The 21,820-nt window shown below is 43.7% G+C and overlaps 1 protein-coding gene across 1 annotated transcript in view; it reads right to left on the bottom strand.

The window, feature by feature from the left end:
* cwf19l1 (CWF19 like cell cycle control factor 1) overlaps positions 1 to 3,971 on the bottom strand; it is a 29,041-nt gene extending 25,070 nt beyond the window's left edge. The window contains exons 1-2 of the mRNA XM_068059000.1: positions 3,770 to 3,971; positions 628 to 712 (exon numbers count right to left, since the gene is read on the bottom strand). Of these exons, the coding sequence (XP_067915101.1) occupies positions 628 to 712; positions 3,770 to 3,792 (108 nt within the window). The 5' untranslated portion in view covers positions 3,793 to 3,971. The remainder of the gene's footprint in view (positions 1 to 627; positions 713 to 3,769) is intronic.
* Between the last annotated feature and the right edge of the window lie 17,849 nt (positions 3,972 to 21,820).

Below are 21,820 nucleotides of genomic sequence, written 5' to 3'. Positions count from 1 at the left end.
CACAGCTCAGCTTCAAATGTAACGTATTCAACCAGCATATTTATACTGCTTATGAATTGAGGCAGAAACTGTATTTTCATTCTGTACAGCAAGTTTTCTTTTCCTTGCATATTTTAAACTTTTTGATATTAAGTCATGAATCCAGAACTTAAGTCATGCAATACTTTCTAATTCAGTAAATGGTACTCCTGGATGTTTCTGGGGAGGAAGGAAATCAAGATTCAACTAAAATATTTTATAGATTTCTATAACGTGTTTTTAAGATAGCAATTATGTTTCACTATTAAAAATGTATCTAAGATTACAACAGAAGTTATAAAAATGGAACCCTATTCTGGTTAAAACCATTGACAATTATATGGTAATGTTTTCATAGAATGTAACAGAATCACCAGTCCTTACAAATTATACTTTCAACCAATGCAAGTCCCAATTATCCACAAAGTAAAGCCAAAAATATAATCTAAACCAAACTAAAATCCACGTTCTTTCATGGCTGATTAGAGTTTACAATATACAGGTAGGTAATTTTATAATATAATCAAATATTCCAATAATTTTTTTAAAGTTCTATTTACAAATAAAAATCACTTGACAAGACCCACGTATAAACAAAAATGTTCTCACATCAAAATCTCCACTTTTCTTTTGAATTGACCGCACTCTGTTAAACAATGCACTCAGTTTTCCTTCAACATCTCCACAAGCCAATCTGAAAAGTAAAAGAAATGCAAAACATTATTTTTGCTGGAATACAGCCAGCACAATCCAAAATAATTGCATGAGATTAAAACAGGTAACATTTCCATCAATCACACCCAATATATTAAATCAGGGTTGAAATGATCACCGTTTATTTCCCGGAGAGGATAAAGAGAAAGAACAAAAGTACAGAAATTGTTAGGATGAATAAAAGGCCAAATAAAAGGACATTTGCCTTATAGTAGATCTGAACCACATCTTTTCATCATAGTTTAAACACCCTTTCCAACAAATAATACTGACTCATCTATGCACTTAGGTTAAGACAAGGAAGGAAGAGTAAGACTATGCTTGAAATTATCACTGTTCATTACTAAACTGGCTGCACAAAGTTAATGATATTGTATTCTTCAGGTACCAAATCCACAAAGAATGACCTCAAGCAGATCAACTTCTTCATTGAATTTTCTGTTTGCTGTCTTTCAAATACATTTCATCCACTACCAAAGCAAAACAACTTCGCTCAGAGTTCCAAAATTATGGATGCATCCATTATATAAACAATAAGTAAAAACAAAAAGTGCTGGAAATACTCAGCAGGTCTGGCAGCATCTGTGGAGACAGAAGCAAAGTTAACGTTTCATGTCAGTTTCATCAGAATCTCCAGCAATTTTTGTTTTTATTTCAGATTTCTAGCATCTGCAGCATTTTGCTTTTATTTACGTTACATAAACAAGTTAGATTGCAAGTATTTTTTTTCTTTCCCTTTTTGGTCTCTCTGCACACCACCTTAAGTTGCAGGGGCCAGCTTTAGCTCTTGGTCAACACTCTTGAATGGAATTACCTAGCCTCTGTTCTGCACCTCTCCAGAACAGAGCAGCTGAAATATCAGAAGATTTAAAAAAAATATATTTGTGAATCAGATGAGAATTAGCATTGTACCAATCCATAACGATTGGAAGCTTCAGTACTCTGCCCTGTCAGCTTACGTTCATGATCCTGTATTACTGTGGCTATTCCAAATGGTCACCAAATCAACAGCACTGATGAACTCTTTCTGAATCAAAGACTGTACCATTGTGTACTTGTTACAATAAAAATATTCAATTCCACTGTATGTCATGTTTAACCCTAAGAAATATGCTTGTCATTCAACTAACAAAGAAAATCTGTGCGATTTACTTGAATAGGAAACATTTATATTCTTTGGTAATTTATTTTATAATCTTAAACTATATTTGGGACAGCAATCTGCACAATTTCAGCTGAAGTGAAACTAGGATAAATAGCACTAATATTTCTCTGAAAAACAATTTCTATCAGAAATAAGTGCATGCTGAAAATTCTGAATTGCTGACTTTTCCCAGAGCTTGCTGGACAATCAAGTAACCACACAAATAGAATAAATTTAATGGAGCCACTTATTTTATTCCCTTCCCATGAACACCACATTCTTTTCACTGGTTCACACAATGACCACAACATAGAACATGTGCTCTACATTTATCAGTACCCTTCAGCCTGCATTTCCTTAAACACGAAACCTCCATTTCTCTTGTAGGTTGAATTCAAAGTCAATTTCCCCCCATACTTTGATGGAAATCTTGTTTCAAGAGACAATTTTTTTTTACATCTTTCACATATCTGACCAAGTTATCACCTTATTTATTCAGCTCCAATCTTAACCTTCCTTCATCTGTTGACTTTTTTCCAAATAGAACTTCAATCTATTCAATGTTAAAGCTGTCTTCAGTTTCATTTCTCTTTTAATCACCAACATTTATTTTCCCCTTAATAGTTTTTGATTCTATAAAACCAAAGCCCATCCAAGGCTTAACACAGCTCCCATAACTAGGAAGGCTCTTTCAGTATCTCCCTCACTCCGAGACAGGACACAGGAAATAAAATGACACACTTAGTAACTAAAGTCAGATCAATAGCAGTTCTGCAGGCAACAGAAGTAGCTGCGCAAATGTCAATTTAATGCACACTGCTAACAATCTCCATCATCCCAAATTCGAAACCCAAATTATGTGGGTGTCAATAGTATAATATATAACTGGCTTCACGACAATAGCCATTGTAACACCATTGTTTGCATGATGACTGCATTGTAAATAGTTACTAGGAAACAATTACATTACCCTCTCAAGCTTCTAGCCTCCAAACATTAGTCACAATTTTAAATCTTTATATATACTAGCTTCATGCTGTTGCTACTCTTATTCAATTTAAGCTCCAAATATACTAGCCTCTAGATTTTCCACCTCTTTGTAAAGTCAATGTTAAAAATCAAAACTCATGACACTACCCAGAATGGCAAAAATCTGAAACCCCTCATCTCTTCCTCCTACAATTTTAAACCGAGTTCAGCATCACTATATTTTGATTTGTTTCATCTGACCACCTATTTTTTCCACTCTTACATCATGGACCAGGCACTTCACCCTGGTTTCTCACAAAAAAATCATAGGCCAAGCATTGGTCCATACATTGGCAGTTTTTCCTCTGATCAGGAAACAACAGATCGATGCAGCTACTTCACCATTGATGCATTATTTAATTCAAAGACACAGTCTGAGCCATTAAAATTTATATTAACTTTGCCCATCTCCAGTGTTTTATAACTAATAAAGTGGTGAAAGGATTCCTTTCTAAAACAAAAATTCTAAACACTTTTTTCTCTCTCCCAAATTGCTGGCAGCAAATGTTTGAGATTAATCTTGAATTCCTGGAGAGTCGGTGACCACCCCCATCCCCAACTACCTTCCTGCGGCTGAACATATTGCCCGAGTGTTCTAGTAAAGTAGGGTGGAAATCTAACACGGGCCGTGCCGGGGCCTCCCCATTAACCAGCTGGGTGCGTGACACCGGATTACCCGACCCCGGCGGTCAGCATCTTGCTGCGAGGTGGGACACCCGGCGAAGCTCCAGCCAGGGATGGGGACAGCGGAGTGGCTCCTCCGTAATAACACCAACAATAACCGTAAGGCCAGATTCAGCTCCCCTGACAACAACACCGCGGCCGAGTGCCTAAGCGCAGGGGCCCAGTCTGCCGGAGACTCACATCCGGAGCGGCCTCGCGGCCATGGCGTCAGCCGCTTCCCCCTGCCAGCGCTCGCGCGGCGCTGATTCAAACTAAACGGCTCCAACTGGGGGCGGGCCGCGTGGCATTCTGGGTCATGGCCTGGCGGTTAAAGCTTCCCCTCCCCGGCCACACACCACTCCAATCCAGGAAAATATCTCCATCACTGAAATTTTCCCACATTAACCGGATTTCCAGGATTATTTTTCTTTACTTGATTCATATATATCGGGACCGGAACGGTTTGTGGGAAGCGCCATAGCGAGGCTGTGGGATGTTTGTGTTGACGCAGGCAGATTATTCATTTCTTGTTATTGAGACGGAGGCCATTAGAATGGAGGGACGCCGCACGGCAGAGTGACCCCTGACCCTGTCGATCAGCACATGCGCACTCTGGTTTCCAGGAGTAGGGTGAGGTCATTCAGCCCCTCCAACCAGAGTTGGAGTTAGACGTTGTGGCGGTGACCCCGTCCACAGACTAAAAACATTTCCATCGTCTGCAGTATTTTACTTTTGATTTCATTGTTACTTTGGGGAAACACAGCATGTGCAGAACACTTCCCCAACAGTTTAAGCTCCAACTCGACAGGAGCCAAGCAGTGCAAGCAAGGTTCTGCATTTTTGCAATCTAAACTACAGCAACTGGTCTGAGATTTACACTGCAGAACTGCAAATTTCAGCTCTCTGTGTAAGTGTAGATACATACAGAGTTCATGTCCCAGCAATTACATTTTAAATGTTATGGGAATGGGAGCAGGAGTGACTGTGCAGTCATGATATTTAAATTAATTGCAGGCAATTTTTTTTATCACAATCAGGAGGTTCAAGGTGTCTTCCGAGTTTGGCATTGCACTAAAACTATACTCCATGTGGTGTCCAACCAAAGCAGCATGGAAATTGCCCCATCCAAAGAATCTCACTGTATATCTCTGCAGAATTGTGGTGTAGTGTGACTGAATCTCCACTACAACTTTACCTTCACTCATAAAGACCAATGAAAGTTTTCCATGTGAATACACTATGGTATTTGATGCATAGCTGTTAGTTATTAATGTGTGCTTGGAATTCACAATAAACTTGTTAAACTGATAGTCTGACTGAGTCTTTATATGGACTGTGCATGCAGTCCTATTTGACACTAGAAAATGATGAGTGCAATTATACAGCTCCTGTCAATAATGAGTATAATTTTTTCAAAAATTCATTAAGGTTGGAATAATGCCCAGAGTAAACCTTACAGCATTATGTAACTTACACTCAAACCAGGGACACTTCAATGAAAGCAATAAAGAACACTCCATTAAAAAAAAACATTGTTTAAGTCTCTCATCTTTTAGTCATCTAAAGCATACAGAACAACTCTTTTAATCAATTATGATGATTAATCCTTAAAACAGAAGCACTTAAATCATATTTGCCCATTTTTAAAGGGGCACAAATGGTGAATTCCAAATTCTAATAAGAGCTTTTCAAATTATAATTTTAACTATAAACTCCAGTCCACATGGTGCCCACTGATCACAGAAAGCCTTATACACCCTCTCCAGGGATGCCCAAGCATGACCATAGCTGCGAAGAGAGGCAGGAGTGAAAACCCTCATCAACCATTTTCTGCCTGGACCTACTAATGGCCAACTTGGCCAGGTCCAGGAGCAGACCTGCAAGGCAGTCCTCTGGTCTGCCCACTCCCTCCACACCGAGGACCAACAATTAGGAGGATGGGACTGAAATGCAGTGAGACGCAGAGGAGCAGCCCCCTCAAAAAATGGAAATAATGTCTACAACCTCTCACATTCTGTATAAATAATAAAATATGGACTCATCCAGGCTGTAAAAAGTACAGGGAACCTGGGAGAAGCACAGAGAACAAGAAAACATGTAAAAATGATAATTCCTCACTACATTAGGTTACATATGATATCGAACAAGGGTTTGTAAATATTTCAGTGTTAGTCCCAAACCCGGTCTGAAAAATAAACCTGCTTTTGCTTCAAATAAGGCAGTTACTTCTCTGAGGCTGAACCAGACCATTTGCAACATAACATCCTATTTGACCTTGAGCTGAGCTTCCAACCACATATCAGCTCCATCACAAAGACTGCCGACTTCCACCTCCCTAACATTGCTGCCTCAGCTCATCTGCTGCTCAAATCCTCATCCATGCCTTTATTATGTCACGTCTTGACGATTCCAATACTCTTCTGGTTGTTCTCCCTGCTTGCACCCTTTGTATAATTGAGTTCTCTGCTGCCTGTATCTTAACGCACACTAAGTCCAGTTCACCCATCACTCCTGTGCTTGCTGACCTACATTGGCTCTCTGTCTGACAATGCTTCAATTTTAACATTCTCATCCTTGCTTTCAAATCCTCCTTGGTCTCACCCCTCCTATCTCTGTAACCTCCTTCAGCCCTACAACCCTCCGAGATCTCTGCGCTCCTCCAATTCTGATCTCTTGTACATCCCCGATTTCAACAGTTCTATCATTGGCAGCTGTGGCTCCAGCTGCCTAGGCCTCAGGGAATTGCCTCCCTAAACCTCTCTGCCTCTCTATCTTTCTCTCATCCTTTAAGACCCTCCTTAAAACTTACAACTTTGATCAAGCTTTTGATCACCTCTCCTAATACCTCCTTATGTGGATCAGTGTCAAACTTTGTTTGATGATGGTCCTGTGAAGCACCTTTGGGCAGTTTACTATATTAAAGATCCTTGACATCAAGGCAGCATTTGACTGAGTATGGCATCAAGGAGCCATAGCAAAACTGAAGTCAATGGGAATTGGGGGGAAACTCACTGCTGGTTGGAGTCATACCTAGCGCTAAGGAAGATGGTTGTGGTTGTTGGAGGTCAATCATCTCAGCTCCAGGACATCACTGCAGGAGTTCCTCAGGGTAGTGTCCTAGGCCCAACCATCTTCAGCTGCTTCATCAATGACCTTCCTTCAATCATAAGGTCAGAAGTGGGGATGTTTGCTGATGATTGCACAATGTTCAGCACCACTCGTGACTCCTCAAATACTGAAGCAGTCCATGTAGAAATGCAGCAAGACCTGGACAATATCCAGGCTTGGGCTGATAAGTGGCAAGTAACATTCGTGCCACACAAGTGCCAGGCAATAACCAACAAGAGAGAATCTAACCATCTCCCCTTGACATTCAATGGCATTACGATCGCTGAATCCCCCACTATCAAATCCTGGGGGGTTACTATTGACCAGAAACTGAACTGGAGTAGCCATATAAATACTGTGGCTACAAGCGCAGATCAGAGGCAAGGTATCCTGCGGTGAGTAACTCACCTCCTGACTCCCCAAAGCCTGTCCACCATCTACAAGTCACAAATCGGGTGTGTGATGGAATACTCTCCACTTGCCTGGATGGGTGCAGCTCCAACAACACTCAAGAAGCTTGGCACCAAACAGGACAAAGCAGCCCGCATGATTGGCACCCCATCCACAAACATTCATTCCCTCCACCATCAATGCACAGTGGCAGCAGTGTGTACCATCTACAAGATGCACTGCAGCAACGCACCAAGGCTCCTTAGACAGCACCTTCCAAACCCGCGACCTCTACCACCTCGAAGGACAAGGGCAGCAAATGCATGGGAACACCACCACCTGCAACTTCCCCTCCAAGTCACACACCATCTTGACATGGAACTATATCGCCGTTCCTTTACCGTCGCTGGGTCAAAATCCTGGAACTCCCTTCCTAACAGCACTGTGGGTGTACCTATCTCGCATGGACTGTAGCGGTTCAAGAAGGCAACTCACCACCACCTTCTCAAGGGTAATTAGGGATGGGCAATAAATGCTGGCCTGGCCAGTGACGTCCACATCCCACGTATGAATAAAAAATATATAAATGCAGGTTAGTGCTGTTACATCCATGTTTCCTAAACCAAATAAAAGCTCAATTTTGCTGCCTATTTAATTCATCAACAGAAACAGAGGTCTTTTTTAAAGTTCTTTTTTTTTGGTCTCAGATATCATGATGTGCGATTACCTGCACCTGGTCAAGGTGATCCATGTAGCACACAAACTACATGCTGCCTGCTCATCTCAATGATTGTGGCAGGAGCACTGCTGAGTAGCTGCACGCTAAGCAGGGGGCCCTGGGATGTGCATGTCTAGCACAAGTTACAGCTAGCCTGCACTTCCTAAACGCAGCCTGAGCTTCTTAAAGGGGAGATGCATTCTGGCTGCAGTAGGTAATGGAACTGTATCAAAAAGTGTTTCAGTAAATGAGTGAGTACCAATGAAACAGCAGGTGTTACGACCGACCACTCAAGTCAAAGTCCCCAATAAAAATATACAATTCTGATTGTGGTGGGAGAAACGCACTGTTGATTCAGTCCTGTCCCTCCACAGATCGCCTAACATATCATTTTTAAACTTTTCAAATTAAAGAAAGTCCCAGTCAAATTGTACCATCTATTAACCCCTGAATGAGGCTAAGCAAATCAGGTATCTTCAGATAAAAAAATGAACCGTTTAATTCAAAAAACTAAATATTTAAACACTGCTAAGATATAAACAATATTTAAAATAGAAAAATTAGTGCCCTTGCATATTTATGCTCCTGCCGAAGTGAAATCTTCCAATGTGGAATAGTCCAAGGGTGCCTGAAGTCCTCACAGCTGTCCGATGGGGAAAAAAAGCTTATTCAACTGTAGAAAAGTCTGTAGTCTAGTTCAGCAGTTGAATTAATGCTCTTCTTTTTCCAGCGATGAGTTTCAGCAAGTACAATTCTGTAGTTAAAGGAATTGGTTATTTTCTCTTAAGAAATTAATCTGGCTTGACATCAGAATTCTTAGAGTATAATAAATAGGGTTTATTAAACTGAGAGAGAGCTCTCTTTTTCTTCAGTATATGCTGGCAGACAGTCTGTGTGTGTATCTGTTAACTGTGTCTCAAAAGCCAGTTTTTCATCAAGTTTCAAATGTCAATCGGCAACAATGTACTCTCGATCCTCAGTCTCTCAATGGCTGTATCCCAGGGCAATGAGAATGCATTCTTTGACTCAGTCCCTGGAGCTTGTTGACTTAAAGCAGTACTGCTCCTTTTCCAGCCTTAAAGGCACAGCGCACTCCTCCCAAAAAAAAACTACAGGATCATAAAACAGGCCAGAGAGAAGGCTCCCAGGATCTCTGACACTGCACTGGAGACCTTAGTTCCGGAGTGGAAAGGAGGAGCGAGGTCATATATCTGCACCGGGTCAGGAGGCTCTCAAGGCAGACACTGCAAAGGGAATAGGAACAGGTAGCCACAAAGGTCAATTCAAGGTGTGTGGCTCCGAGGACCTGGCTGCAATGCCACAAAAAGTTCAATGACCTCACATAAGTGGTCAAACTCAGTGAATGCATCTTCAAATGCCATCTCCTACACACTGCACCACCAACCTTACACATGTAATGTACCACATCGTCATTAGTCACACATCAATTATCACCAGCAATCAGGACTCATGACTAACACTCACATGCTCCACCTCACCCTCACACACTTACCACTGCTACAAGCCTCTCAGCCATATCTCGCAGCTTCGACATACTGTTAAGTATTCAGCTATGATATAACACCCAAACACCTTGCAACACTCACTGGCACACTTTCCTCTCTCTTCAGGACAAGGTCATACATAACAGGGGGCAACAGCAGAGAACCAGCAGATTACAGGCACCCCTGCATGTCCTGAGCCCCTTGGAAGGGACGGTGCTGCAAATTATTGGGCAAGCAGTGGTGACTTAGGTCATTGCAAATGGCGTTGCCGAGAACATCCAGGTTGACAGTATGCTCCTGGCTTCTCAAATCCCACTTCACCCTCTTCCTGCTACCTGGCATGAAGTGCAAGCTGCAGATGGTATGACTATAGAGCTCTTGCTTTCTACCCAACACCACCCCCACCACTCCCCCACCCTGCACTTTCCTGACCCCAACCCCCCGCCCTCTTCCGCATTTATGCTTTCAGATACCCAAGAATAGCCACCCAGACAGCCAGTGCAGTGAAGGCTGCAAGCAAGAGCACCCGTCTGATGAAGAAGCATCATCCGTCACTTGATCTGACACTTGCAGGCACCATCTCAGATACTGGCACTGCACATACTTTAAAGGGTGGTATAGAGGCGGGATCAGCACATGCTGGGCTGGATTTTATCTGGCCATGGGAGTGGAAGTGGAGATAGGGGGGACAGGGGGTGGTGTGAAATATTGGAGTGGACGTGCTCGCTCGGTAATCCGATGTCATGACATTGGTTCAGGATTTTATCAGCAGCAGGATAGGTCCAAGGCAACGTTGCCACAACAAATTGGTGGAACTGCAATTTGAACTGGTGATTAGCTGGTTAGAATGCATTTGTATTGAACTGAAGCAAAATTTCATGAGGTGTTTTCAGATTTATTCAACGGCACACGGGAATCATGTGCCTTCAGATCCGCAGCCATTTAAAGGTGATGGTACTGAGGCGAGGCCTCAGTGACTCCGCAGGAAGGCAGCAAAGGGGAACAGTTGATAAGGGAAGGGGGGGAGCAGGGCCATTGTCTGCCAGTGGTGCTGGGCGCTCTGCAATGGTGGGTGCAGTCTCGGATGCAAGGGTAGGGTGAGCACCGTCTTGGGTGCTGGGCTGTCTGAAAAGGTTGGCCTGAGGTGCATTAGCACATATTCAGAGGGGAGTAGCAATGGAAAGGACCCAAGGCAAGCTTGTTTCTGCAAGGACAGTGCATGGGTAAGGCAAAAATCAGCTGGCGTGGGTCTCATACACCCAGTCCTTGTGGATGCCTGTGCCGTGCAGCAGTGGCTCAGTGGCAGGGAGGGCCAGGATCCGGCTGGGCCCCACACATGAAGCTCCAATAGGAGAGTAGCAGCAGCTGGCCACGCCAAGAAAGGCCTATTTGAGCCAAAGAGTTTTCTTTTTATCCATTTGTGGGATGTGTGCGTCGCTGGCTGGGCCAGAATTTATTGCCCTCGAGAAGATGCTGGTGAGCTGCATTCTTGAACCACTGCAGTCCCTGGGGTGTGGGTACATCAACAGTGTCATTAGGAAGGGAGAGTGTACCGGACTTGCCTCGGCTACCTCCAAATGTCTGAGCAGCAGTGTCAGTGAAGACAATGCCTGTCCACAGAGGTCATCACTGACTCATGCACGGTGTCGCTGGACAAGTTGCAACCCATAGCCTTCAGTGGAAGATCACCATGGCACTCCATTTCTACACGTCTGGCTCTTTCCAGGGATCCAATGGAGACATGTGTGGGGTATCCAGGCAGCAGCCCATCACTGCATCATGGAGGTGACTAATGCCATGCTCAAGAGGGCTGGCGATTATGTGCAGCATCATTGGCTTCGGAGATATTGCTGGATTTCCCCAGGTGCAAGGTATCATCAACTGTAAAGGTGTGGCCATCAAGGTTCCCGTGGAGCAGCCAGCGGAAGGGCTTCCACTCACTCAGTGTACAACTGGTCTGCGAATCGCCTCCTGCAGGTGTGTGCCCACTTGCTGGGAAGCAGCCAATGTGCCTACATACTTGGACAGTCCCAGATTCCACAGCTTTTTAGGTCTCTCGCTCACCTTCAGGGATGGATTCTCAGGGACAAGGGCTACCCATTGAACACATGGCTACTCACATCTGTGAGGAACCCGTGCACTGCAGCAGAGGAGAAGTACACTCTCCATGGCTTCACCCGAGCGACCATCGAGCAGGCCATTGGGATGCTGAAAATGAGATTCTGGTGCCTCGGTTGATCTGGTGAAGCCCTGCGGTATGCCCCAGTGAGCATCTCGCATATCATGGTGGTCTTCACAATCTAGCCCAGCAGAGTGGGAGAGGCCTTGCTTGAAAGGGACCTGATTGATCATCAGTCATCATTCGACGAGGAGGATGTGGAGGAGGCTACTAAACAGACAGCACTGGATCTTGCTTCCCTGACACTGGAGGCCAGGGCCATTGAGGGACGTAGAAGAGAGGCACAACACAATCTCATACATACCCGCTTCCTGCCATCATGATGGCCTCTCAAAGTGAACTCAATAAAGACTCACCTCAGTGAATTCTGCCTGTCGCCTCCTTCCTGTTTCATTCCAGTGAGGAGCGCACAGCTTCACCATGCGCTCTGACACATCTGGGTTTCTGACAAAATGCGGCCAGTGCCTACACTGGCAGCTCATTGAGGGAGCAAGAGTGAAGGTTGCATCTCACAAGCTAGCAATGAAAGCATGAGCCATTTACAGCAATGAATCTGACCTCTATTTATTACCACAATTGTAGCAACTAATGCAAATGCCACAATTAATACACCTATGAAGGCCCAAATGCATCTAGGCGCTCTTCTTTATATAGGTATGGTATGTTATGTTACATATAAGGTATGTTTCCTCAAAGGGGAAAAGTTGGGCAAACAAATCTAGAACTCCCTGGATGACAAAAGAGGTAGAGATTAAGACAAAGAAGAAAAAGTGTGCTTATGAGAGATGCCAAGTAGAAATTACTATTGAAAACCAGGTTGAATATAGAAGGTCCAGAGGGGAAGTGAAAAAGCAAATAAGAGAAGCAAAGAGAGAACATGAACAGACACTGGCAGCTAGCATTAAGGGAAATCCCAAAGTTTTCTATAGGCATATAAATAGTGAAAGAGTGGTAAAAGGAGGAGTGGGGCCGATTAGGGACCAGAAAGGGGATTTATACATATATAGAAAGAGGCAGAGGGCATAGCTGAGGTATTCAATGAATACTTTACATCTGTCTTTATCATGTAAGAAGATGCAACCCAGGCAATGTTGAAAGAGGAGGTAAGTTAGACACTAGAGGGGTTTAAAATTGATAAAAAGGAAGTATTAGATAGGCTGTCTGTGCTTAAAGTGGATAAAACACCAGGACCAGATGAGATGCATCCATGGATACTGAGGGAAGTGAGGGTAGAAATCGCAGAGGCACTGGCCATAATTTTTCAGTCTTCCTTAGACTCTGGGGTAGTGCCAGAGGACTGGAGAATTGCAAACGTTACACCCTTGATCAAAAAAGGGTGTTTAAGATAAGCCCAGCAACTACAAGCCAGTCAGTTTAACTTCGATGGTGGGAAAACTTCTAGAAAAAATAATTCAGGACAAAATCAGTAGTCACATGGATAAATGTGAGTTAATTAAGGAAAGCCAGCATGGATCTTTTAAGGGAAAATCATGTTTAACTAACTTGATGGAGTTTTTTGAGGAGGTAACAGAGACCGTTGATGAAGCCAATGCAGTTGATGTGATGTACAGGGACTTTCAAAAGGCATTTGATACAGTGCCACACAACAGACTCGTGAGAAAACGTGTAACTCTTCGGACTAAAAATCAGTTTAAAGAAAACTGAAGTGCTGCATCAGCCTGCACCCCAAGAAGAATATAAACCACCAAGCATTGTCATCGAGGGAACCAAACTGAATGCTGGCAAGCAATTTACTTATTTGGGGAGCATCATCTCGTTTGATGCAACCATAGACAAGGAAGTGGATAATAGACTCTACAAACATGTGTGGAGCAACCACAGCCTCAGAGCACAGACCAAACTCAAAGTGTACAAAGCCATAGTCCTCACCACCCTTCTGTACGGCGCTGAGTCATGGGTCCTATACCGCCGTCATGTACGCCTTCTAGAGCACTTCCATCAGCGCTGCCTCCACATCATCCTCAAGATCTACTGGCAGGACTGCATCACAAACATTGAGGGCCTGGAAACAGCCAACATCACCAGCGTCGAGGCCATCCTCCTGCAAAGCCAAATGCGTTGGGCGGATCACGTTGCCCGGATGGACGATGGATGATAATCGCCTGCCCAAGATCATGTTGTATGGACAGTTGACCACAGATAAAAGGAACAGAGGGGCCCCATGCAAACATTTCAAGGACTCCCTGAAGAAGTCCCTCTCTGTGTACCACATTGACCATCGCCAGCGGGAAGCGCAGACCATAGATCGTGATGCCTGGAGATGCTACATCAGGAGAGCTACAGACACCTTTGAGACTGTGAAGAGCCAGCATGAAAGAGAAAAGGAGGAGAAGGATAGATCAAATTGCCCCCAGCAGCGACTACACCTTCACTTGTACCCACTGTGGGAGAATCTGCCGATCACGGATAGGCCTGACTAGCCACCAGCGGGCCTGCAACTGATGACTACAACCTTCCCAAACTCTTTGTGCACGAAGAAATGCCAAGAAAGAGAGATCTTGGTGTACGGGGGCACAATTTCAAAGTTTGCAGATGATACAAAACTTGGAAGGATTGTGAACTCTGAGGAAGATAGTGTAGAACTTCAAAAGGAAATAGACAGTTGGTGGAATGGGCAGACAGGTGGCAGATGAAGTTCAATGCAGAGGAATGTGAAGTGATTCATTTTGGTAGGAAGAACATGGAGAGACAATATAGAATAAAGGGTACAATTCTAAAGGGGGTGCAGGAGCAGAGGGACCTAGGTGTATATGTGCATAAGTCATTGAATGTGGCAGGACAGGTTAAGAGAGCGGTTAATAAAGCAAACATCATCATGGGCATTATTAACAGGAGCATAGAATACAAGAGCAAGGAAGTTATGTTGAACTTATATAAGAGACTAGTTCGACCTCAGCTGGAGTATTACGTCCAGTTCTGGGCACCGCACTTTAGGTAAGACGTGAAGGCATTGGAGAGAGTACAGAAAAGATTCACGAGAATGGTTCCAGAGATGAAGAATTTCAGTTATGAAGATAGATTGGAGAAGTTAGGACTGTTTTCCTTGGAGAAGAGAAGGCTGAGAGGTGATTTGATAGAGGTATTCAAAATCATAAGGGGTCTGGACAGAGTAGACAGAGAGAAACTGTTCCCACTCATGAAAGGATCGAGAATGAGAGGGCACAGATTTAAAGTATTTGGTAAGAAAAGCAAAAGTGACATGAGGAAAATCTTTTTCACGCAGCAAGTGGTTAGGATCTGGAATGCGTTGCCTGAGAGCATGGTGGAGGCAGATTCAATCAAGGCATTCAAAAGAGAATTAGACAGTTATATGAAAAGGAAGAATGTGCAGGGTTATGGGGATAAGGCAGGGGAATGGAACTGTGGGAATTGCTATTTCAGAGAGCCAGTGCGGACACGATGGGCCGAATGGCCTCCTTCTGCACTGTAACGATTCTGTGATATGCTTTCATTCAATTAATTAATGAAAATTTGGAATTGAATGCTAGTTAGCAATGTTGACCATGAAAGTACCATCGATTGTCATAAAAAATCATCTGGTTCACTAATGTCCTTCAGGGAAGGAAATCTGCCATCCTTACCTGGTCTAGCCTACATGTGACTCGAGACCCACAGAAATGTGGTTAGATCTTAACTGCCTTCTGAAATAGCCAAGCAAGCTATTCACGACACAAATGTTGAAAAGGAATAAAACTGGACAGAACACCCAGCACCGACCTAGGCACCAGAAACAACAATGGCAAGTACAGTCCTGTTGACCCTGTAAAGTCCTGCTTACTAACATCAGGGGACTTCTGCCAAAATTGGGAGAGCTGTCCCACAGAATGGTTGAGCAACAGCCTGACATAGCCATACTCACGGAATCATATCTTACATCCAATATTCCAGACTCCACCATCACCATTCCTGGGTATGTCTTGTCCCACCAGCAGGGCAGCCTCACCAGAGGTGGCAGCACAGTGGTATACAGTTGAGAGGGAGTTGCCCTGGGAGTCCTCAACATTGACTCTGGACCTCATGAAGTCTCATGGCATCAGGTCAAACATGGGCAAGGAAACCTTCTGCTGATTATCACCTACCACCCGCCCACAACTGATGAATCAGTAATCCTCCATGTTGAACACCACTTGGAAGAAGCATTAAGGGTGGCAATTGCACCAAATGTACTCTGGCTGGGGGACTTCAATGTCTATGACTAAGAGTAGCTCAGTAGCGCCACTACTAACCGAGCTGGCAGAGTCCTGAAGGACGGATCTGCCAGACAGGCCCTGCGACTGGTAGTGAAGGAACCAAAAAGAGGGAAAACTTACTAGACCTTGTCCTCACCAACCTACCTGTTGCAGATGCATCTGTCCATGACAGTATTGGTAGGACTTGCCACCACAAAATCCTTGTGAAACGAAGTTCCATCTTCACACTGAGGGTACCCTCCATCGTGTTGTGTGGCCCTACCACTCTACTAAATGTGTTAGATTCAGATCAGATCTGGCAGCTCAAAACTGGGAATTCATGAGGCACTGAGGACCATCATCATCAGCAGAATTGTATTCAAACACAATCTGTAAACTCATGGCCTGGCATATCCCTCACTCTACCATTACTATCAAGCCAGGGGATTAACCCTGGTTCAATGAAGAGTGCAGGAGAGCATGCCAGGAGCTGTACCAGGCATACCTCAAAATGAGGTGTCAACCGTGAAGCTACAACATGGGACTTCTTGCATGCCAAACAGCAGAAACAGCATGCAACAGACAGAGCTAAGCAGTCCCACAACCAAAGGATCAGATCAAAGCTCTGCAGTCCTGCCAAGTCCTGTCATGAATGGTGCTGGGCAATTAAACAACTAACAGGAGGAGGAGGCTCCACAAATATCCTCATCCTCAACATTTAGGGAGCCCAGCACATCAGTGCAAAAGAAAAGGCTGAAGCATTTGCATCCATCTTCAGCCAGAAGTGCCAGGTGGATGATCCATCTCAGCCTCCTCCCGAGGTCCCAGCATCACAGATGCCAGTCTTCAGGCAATCCAATTCGCTCCACATGATATCAAGAAACAGCTGAAGGCACTGGATACTGGAAAGGCTATGGGCCTTGACAACATCCCGGCTGTAGTACTGGAGAGTTGTGTTCCAGTACAGCTACAACACTTACATCTACCCAACAATGTGGAAAATTTCCCAGGTATGTCCTACCCACAAAAAGCAGGACAAATCCAATCCAGCCAATTACTGCCCCATCAGTCTACTCTCGATCATCAGAAAAGTGATGGAAGTGTTGTCGACAGTGCTATCAAGCGGCACTTAAACAGCAATAACCTGCTCTTCGATGCTCAGTTTGGTTTCCGCCAGGGCCACTCAGCTTCTGACCCCATTATAGCCTTGGTCCAAACATGGACAAAAGAGCTGAACTCAAGAGGTAAGGTGGGAGTGACTGCCCTGGCTATCAAGGCAGTATTTGACTGAGTGTGGTATCAAGGAGCCCTAGATAAACTGGTCAATGGAAATCAATGGAAAAACTCTCCACTGGTTGGAGTCATACCTCTCACAAAAGAAGATGATTGTGGTTGTTGGAGGCCAATCATCTCAGCCCCAGAATATTGCTGCAGGAGTTCTTCAGGGTCGTGTCCTAGGCCCAAACATCTTCAGCTGCTTCATCGATGATCTTCCCTCCATCATAAGGTCAGAAGTTGGGATGTTCGCTGATGTTCAGTACCATTCACAACTCTTCAGATACTGAAGTAGTCCGTGTCCATATGCAACAAGACCTGGACAACATTCAGGCATGGGCTGATAAGTGGCAAGTAACAGTTGTGCCCACACAATTGCCAGTGTTACGACTGAGGTGGGAGCAATGCACTGTCAATTCATTCCCATCACTCCACAGGTCATAGCATATTATTAAAGTTTTCCCATCTAACTGGAAAACAGCCAAATTAAATACTTTAATAACCCCCAGAATAAAATACACAAAACTAGGTATCTTTAGACAACAACAAATTAACTATTTATTTTTTTAAAAACTAAATCTCAAACACTATTAAGATACACCTTTGTCTAAAAGAATGTATAACTTCTTATTTATCCTAACCCCCTATGCACACACACATCCATTAAAAAATCAATGATTAACCGGTTTTAAAAATGGTGTTTCTTAGGAATAAAATAAGTAGCTGGGTTGCAAGTTCTGGTGGGCTACATTGGTGGTTAATGAGGTGTCCCAGAGTAGAATAATCGGATGCCAAACGAAGTCTCCAGGCAAATTCAACAAACCAGTCTTTAATAGATAGGTATTCTAAGTATTTCAGCTGCAGAAGGAGTCACACAGTTCTTTCAATGAAGAGTATAACAATCGGTCTACTTGGATCTTCAAATTGGCAGTCCGTCAGTAGAAACTTTACTGAGAATTCCAGCAAATACAAACAGGTAGTAGGAAGAGTTACTTCTGTATCAAAGACTTCTTAGAATTTTGAAGTAAAATGGAATTTACTACCTCCAACAATGAAAATGTTCTTTCCAGGGTTTTTTCTCCTTAGGCAAACACAGTCTGAACTCAATGTAGATTTTCTGCTGAGATATAGACAACTTCTTTTTTAGTAAGCACACTTCGTTGGGTTCCAGATCAGACTGGTTTCAGCCAGTCCCTGCACACAGTTAAATTGAAACATTACAGCACATCTCCTGCTGTTGCCTAAGAAACAGGCTTGCTGTGGCACACTATTCTCAAAGAACCTAAAAACTTCTCTCTGTCTAAAAGTACACTGTTTTTAGACAGAGTCTTAAAAGCATGCTGCTTTAAACAGAGGAGATAAAAAAAAGTTCCATGACAGCAGGCAATGACCATATCCAACAAGAGAGAATCTAGCCAACTCCCCTTAACATTCAATGACATTACCATTGCTGCAGCCCCCACCATCAACATTCTGGGGTTACCATTGACCAGAAACTGCATTGGAGCAATCACATAAATACTGTGGCTACAAGAGCAGTTCAGAGGCTGGGAATTCTGCAAAAGTAACCCATCTTCTGACTCGCCAAAGCCTATCCACCATCTACAAGGTACAAGTCAGGAGTGTGATGGAATGCTCTCCACTTGCCTGAATGAGTGTGGCTCCAACAACACTCAGGAAGCTCAACACCATCAGGCAGCAGATGCATGGGTTCCCCTCCAAGCCACACATCATCCTGACTTGGAACTACATTGCCGTTCCTTCACTGTCACTGGGTCAAAATCCTGGAACCCTTCCTAACAACACTGTGGGTGGATCTACACCCTAAGGACTGCAGCAGTTCAAGAAGGCAGCTCACCACCACCTTCTCAAGGGCAGTTTGGGATGGGCAATAAATGCTGGCATAGCCACCGATGCTCACCTCCCCTGAATGAATAAAAAAAAACTTAATACACACAGTGTAAGGAATTAGTGGACCTGATCTCATTGGTGGATAAAGCCGTTAATGGAACAATCCTTTTCTGCACATTGGAAAAGTTATGATTTGGGAAGCAATTCTCCAAGAGGTTCAGGAACAATATGCTAACGCTATATGATTCATCATTAATGGACACATAATATTGTTCCTTTTCCAAGTTGAATAGGATATGTATCAATGGTGTCCACTCTCTCTGCTACTGTTCAATCTGCTTTTTATTAATAGTGGTTACTAATTACTCCAGAGGATTGGGGTAGTCTGTTTAGGATTGCCACCTATCCTGCTTTGGGGCTTGAGTGGAAATTTCAAAATCAATCACTCAAAGCCTATTATTTAATTTGAAATGTCATTTTTTGCTGTACTTCTGTGGCTTGTGGAGGCCTTAATTCTTAATGTTCATTAAAGTTTGCAGCAAGAACATGAAAAACATTAGTACTTAAGCTATGATGGCACCTCCTGCCCTACCTTTATTGTGCCCCTGCCTGATTTTGGATTGCAGGGAAGATGTGACAGCTTGATCTGCACGATGTTTGATGTGCATGTGATCTCCCTGCGTGCAGAAGACATTCAGCTTTATCTAGGACACTCAACTAAAGTAATTCCAATAATTGAGCTGGTTATTTTGTAGCCACAATCTGGTCGACAATATTAAAGTGGGACATGTTTTGTTGTGAGGTCCATTGACTTTTTCACTGCTGCTGATATAAGAATGTTTTCTGGTATCCAAGTACGTAAATGCAGCCAATGTGTAGAAATGTATAACCTCATTTTTTCCTCTTCCAAAGCAGATGAGGGGCAGCAGTGTTAGACCCTTTTCCATCTCCCAGTGAGGATGAGTAAGTTATATTAAAACATTTGTACACTTCCTCTCCCCACTATAATATTTGTTCTCAATAATCTTTGCATGGAAATAATTTCTTTAATAGGAAGAGCATTTAAAATTGATAGAAAATGTTTATTGGCAGTTGAGGGTGACCTTAATCTTGGCAACTGCTATGCTGAATAGGTTATTCAGATAAATTTCCTGTACCATTTTTGTATTAAGTATGTGGTAATAGCACATACGACTGCGGGCAAGAATTGTGAATGAGACCTGAGTACTACTTTGCAGAGGAGCCACTTTCACGAATGCATAAATTGATATAACATTCAAATTTGGCTTTTCACGTTGAGGCTATTTCAAACCAATCTCTGAATTTTCTCTTGAATTGGGAAAGCAATAGTAGCCCAGTATTTATACAGTAAACTAGAAAATTAATGCATATTGAAACATAGGTTCAATCGTCCACTTCCTTGAGCCCATAGTTTCAGTTCCACTGTTTTTTTTACATCTTCAACTATTTCAGATTTAGTGCTTCAGTTCAATTAATGTCAACATCAATATTTTAGAGATTAGAAAATCAGTTTCTCCTTTGCTGGATCAATAACTTTTGAGAAAGGGAGTTCAGCATTTTGGAGGTATTAATGTCATCGCTTGACTTTTTTTCCAAGATAGGTAAGGGAAGTAACTTAAAAGTAAAGTGGCGTTGGGGGCGGGAATCCATGACGGAATAATCTCACATGGAATCTGAATGGATCAGGATCCATGGACTTTTCTTGCTCCAGACTTTCTGTTATTGTTTTCGTTTTAGATAGTTGTAGTGTGGATTCCCAGAGTTAAAAATAATTTAAATTAAACTAACTGTAATGCTGATTTGCTGTTCCTTTCAGAAACAAAAATCATAACAAACATGGTTAATCCATTGCACTGTGAAGAGGAATACTGCTAACCTTACGAGATATTCATGAATAAGAATTCAAGCCAAAGCATTAACGTTTCTTGAACTTGAAAAGAAATGGTCAGTATGCTGGGCTGTACGACGTGAAGCCCACAGACATCACGGCCTCCCGTCCTTCCTGTCATCTATCATGGAGGTCTTAGATGACAGAACGCGGGAGAGTCTGGACAAATCGCTAACTCTGGACAAGCTGACAAAAGCCATCAGGTCCTTCGATACGGTTTGAACTTCCAGAAGCGACAACTTATAGGTTGAGTTATATTTGGCTCTGTGGGACTGGATCGTCCCAGACCTGCTGGAAGTGTACAAAAGTATGCTTCTGGCCGGCAGCATGTCAGAATCCATGAGGAAAGGCATCATCACCCTCATCTACAAGCGGAAGGGGGAGAGGGAGGAAATCAGAAATTGGTGGCCCATCTCACTGCTCAATGTTAACTACAAGATTCTGTCCAAAGTCATCGCCAGTAGGGTCAAGTCTGCTCTGGAGTTGGTGATCCACCTTGATCAGACCTGTACTGTACCCAGCAGGAAGATCTCTGATAGCATCGCACTACTCCGGGATACGATCGCCTATGTGCAGGACAGGGAGGTGGACACCTGCCTCATCAGCTTGGACCAGGAGAAGGCCTTTGACAGAATATCGCACACCTACATGATGGACGTGCTCTCCAAAATGGGGTTTGGGGAGGGAATCCGCAATTGGATCAAACTACTCTACACAAACATCAGTAGTGCAGTCTCAATCAATGGGTGGGAATCAGAGAGTTTCCCGATCCAATCTGGAGTCAGACAGGGCTGTCCTCTCTCCCCTGTCTTGTTTGTTTGCTGTATTGAACCTTTTGCTGAGTCCATTAGGAAGGATGCAGTCATAAGAGGGGTGACAATCCCAGGCAGCGGAAGCACTCAGGTCAAAGCCTCCCCATACATGGATGACGTCGCCGTCTTTTGCTCAGATCCGCGGCCTGTTCGCAGGCTGATGAACATCTGCGTCCAGTTCGAACTGGCCTCGGGAGCCAAAGTAACTTGTGGCAAGAGCGAGGCCAGTTTGGAAACTGAGCCGACCGATCCTTTGTCCCCTTCACCGTCAGGTGCTGGGGATATGGTTCGGAAGGGCTGGGGCGTGCACCAAAA

This window comes from Heterodontus francisci, chromosome 27 (assembly GCF_036365525.1).
Source record: "Heterodontus francisci isolate sHetFra1 chromosome 27, sHetFra1.hap1, whole genome shotgun sequence".
NCBI classification, from domain to species: Eukaryota; Metazoa; Chordata; class Chondrichthyes; order Heterodontiformes; family Heterodontidae; genus Heterodontus; species Heterodontus francisci.
The sequence above is the reverse complement of the archived record's forward strand: the minus strand, read 5'-3'. Positions and strand labels throughout refer to the sequence as shown.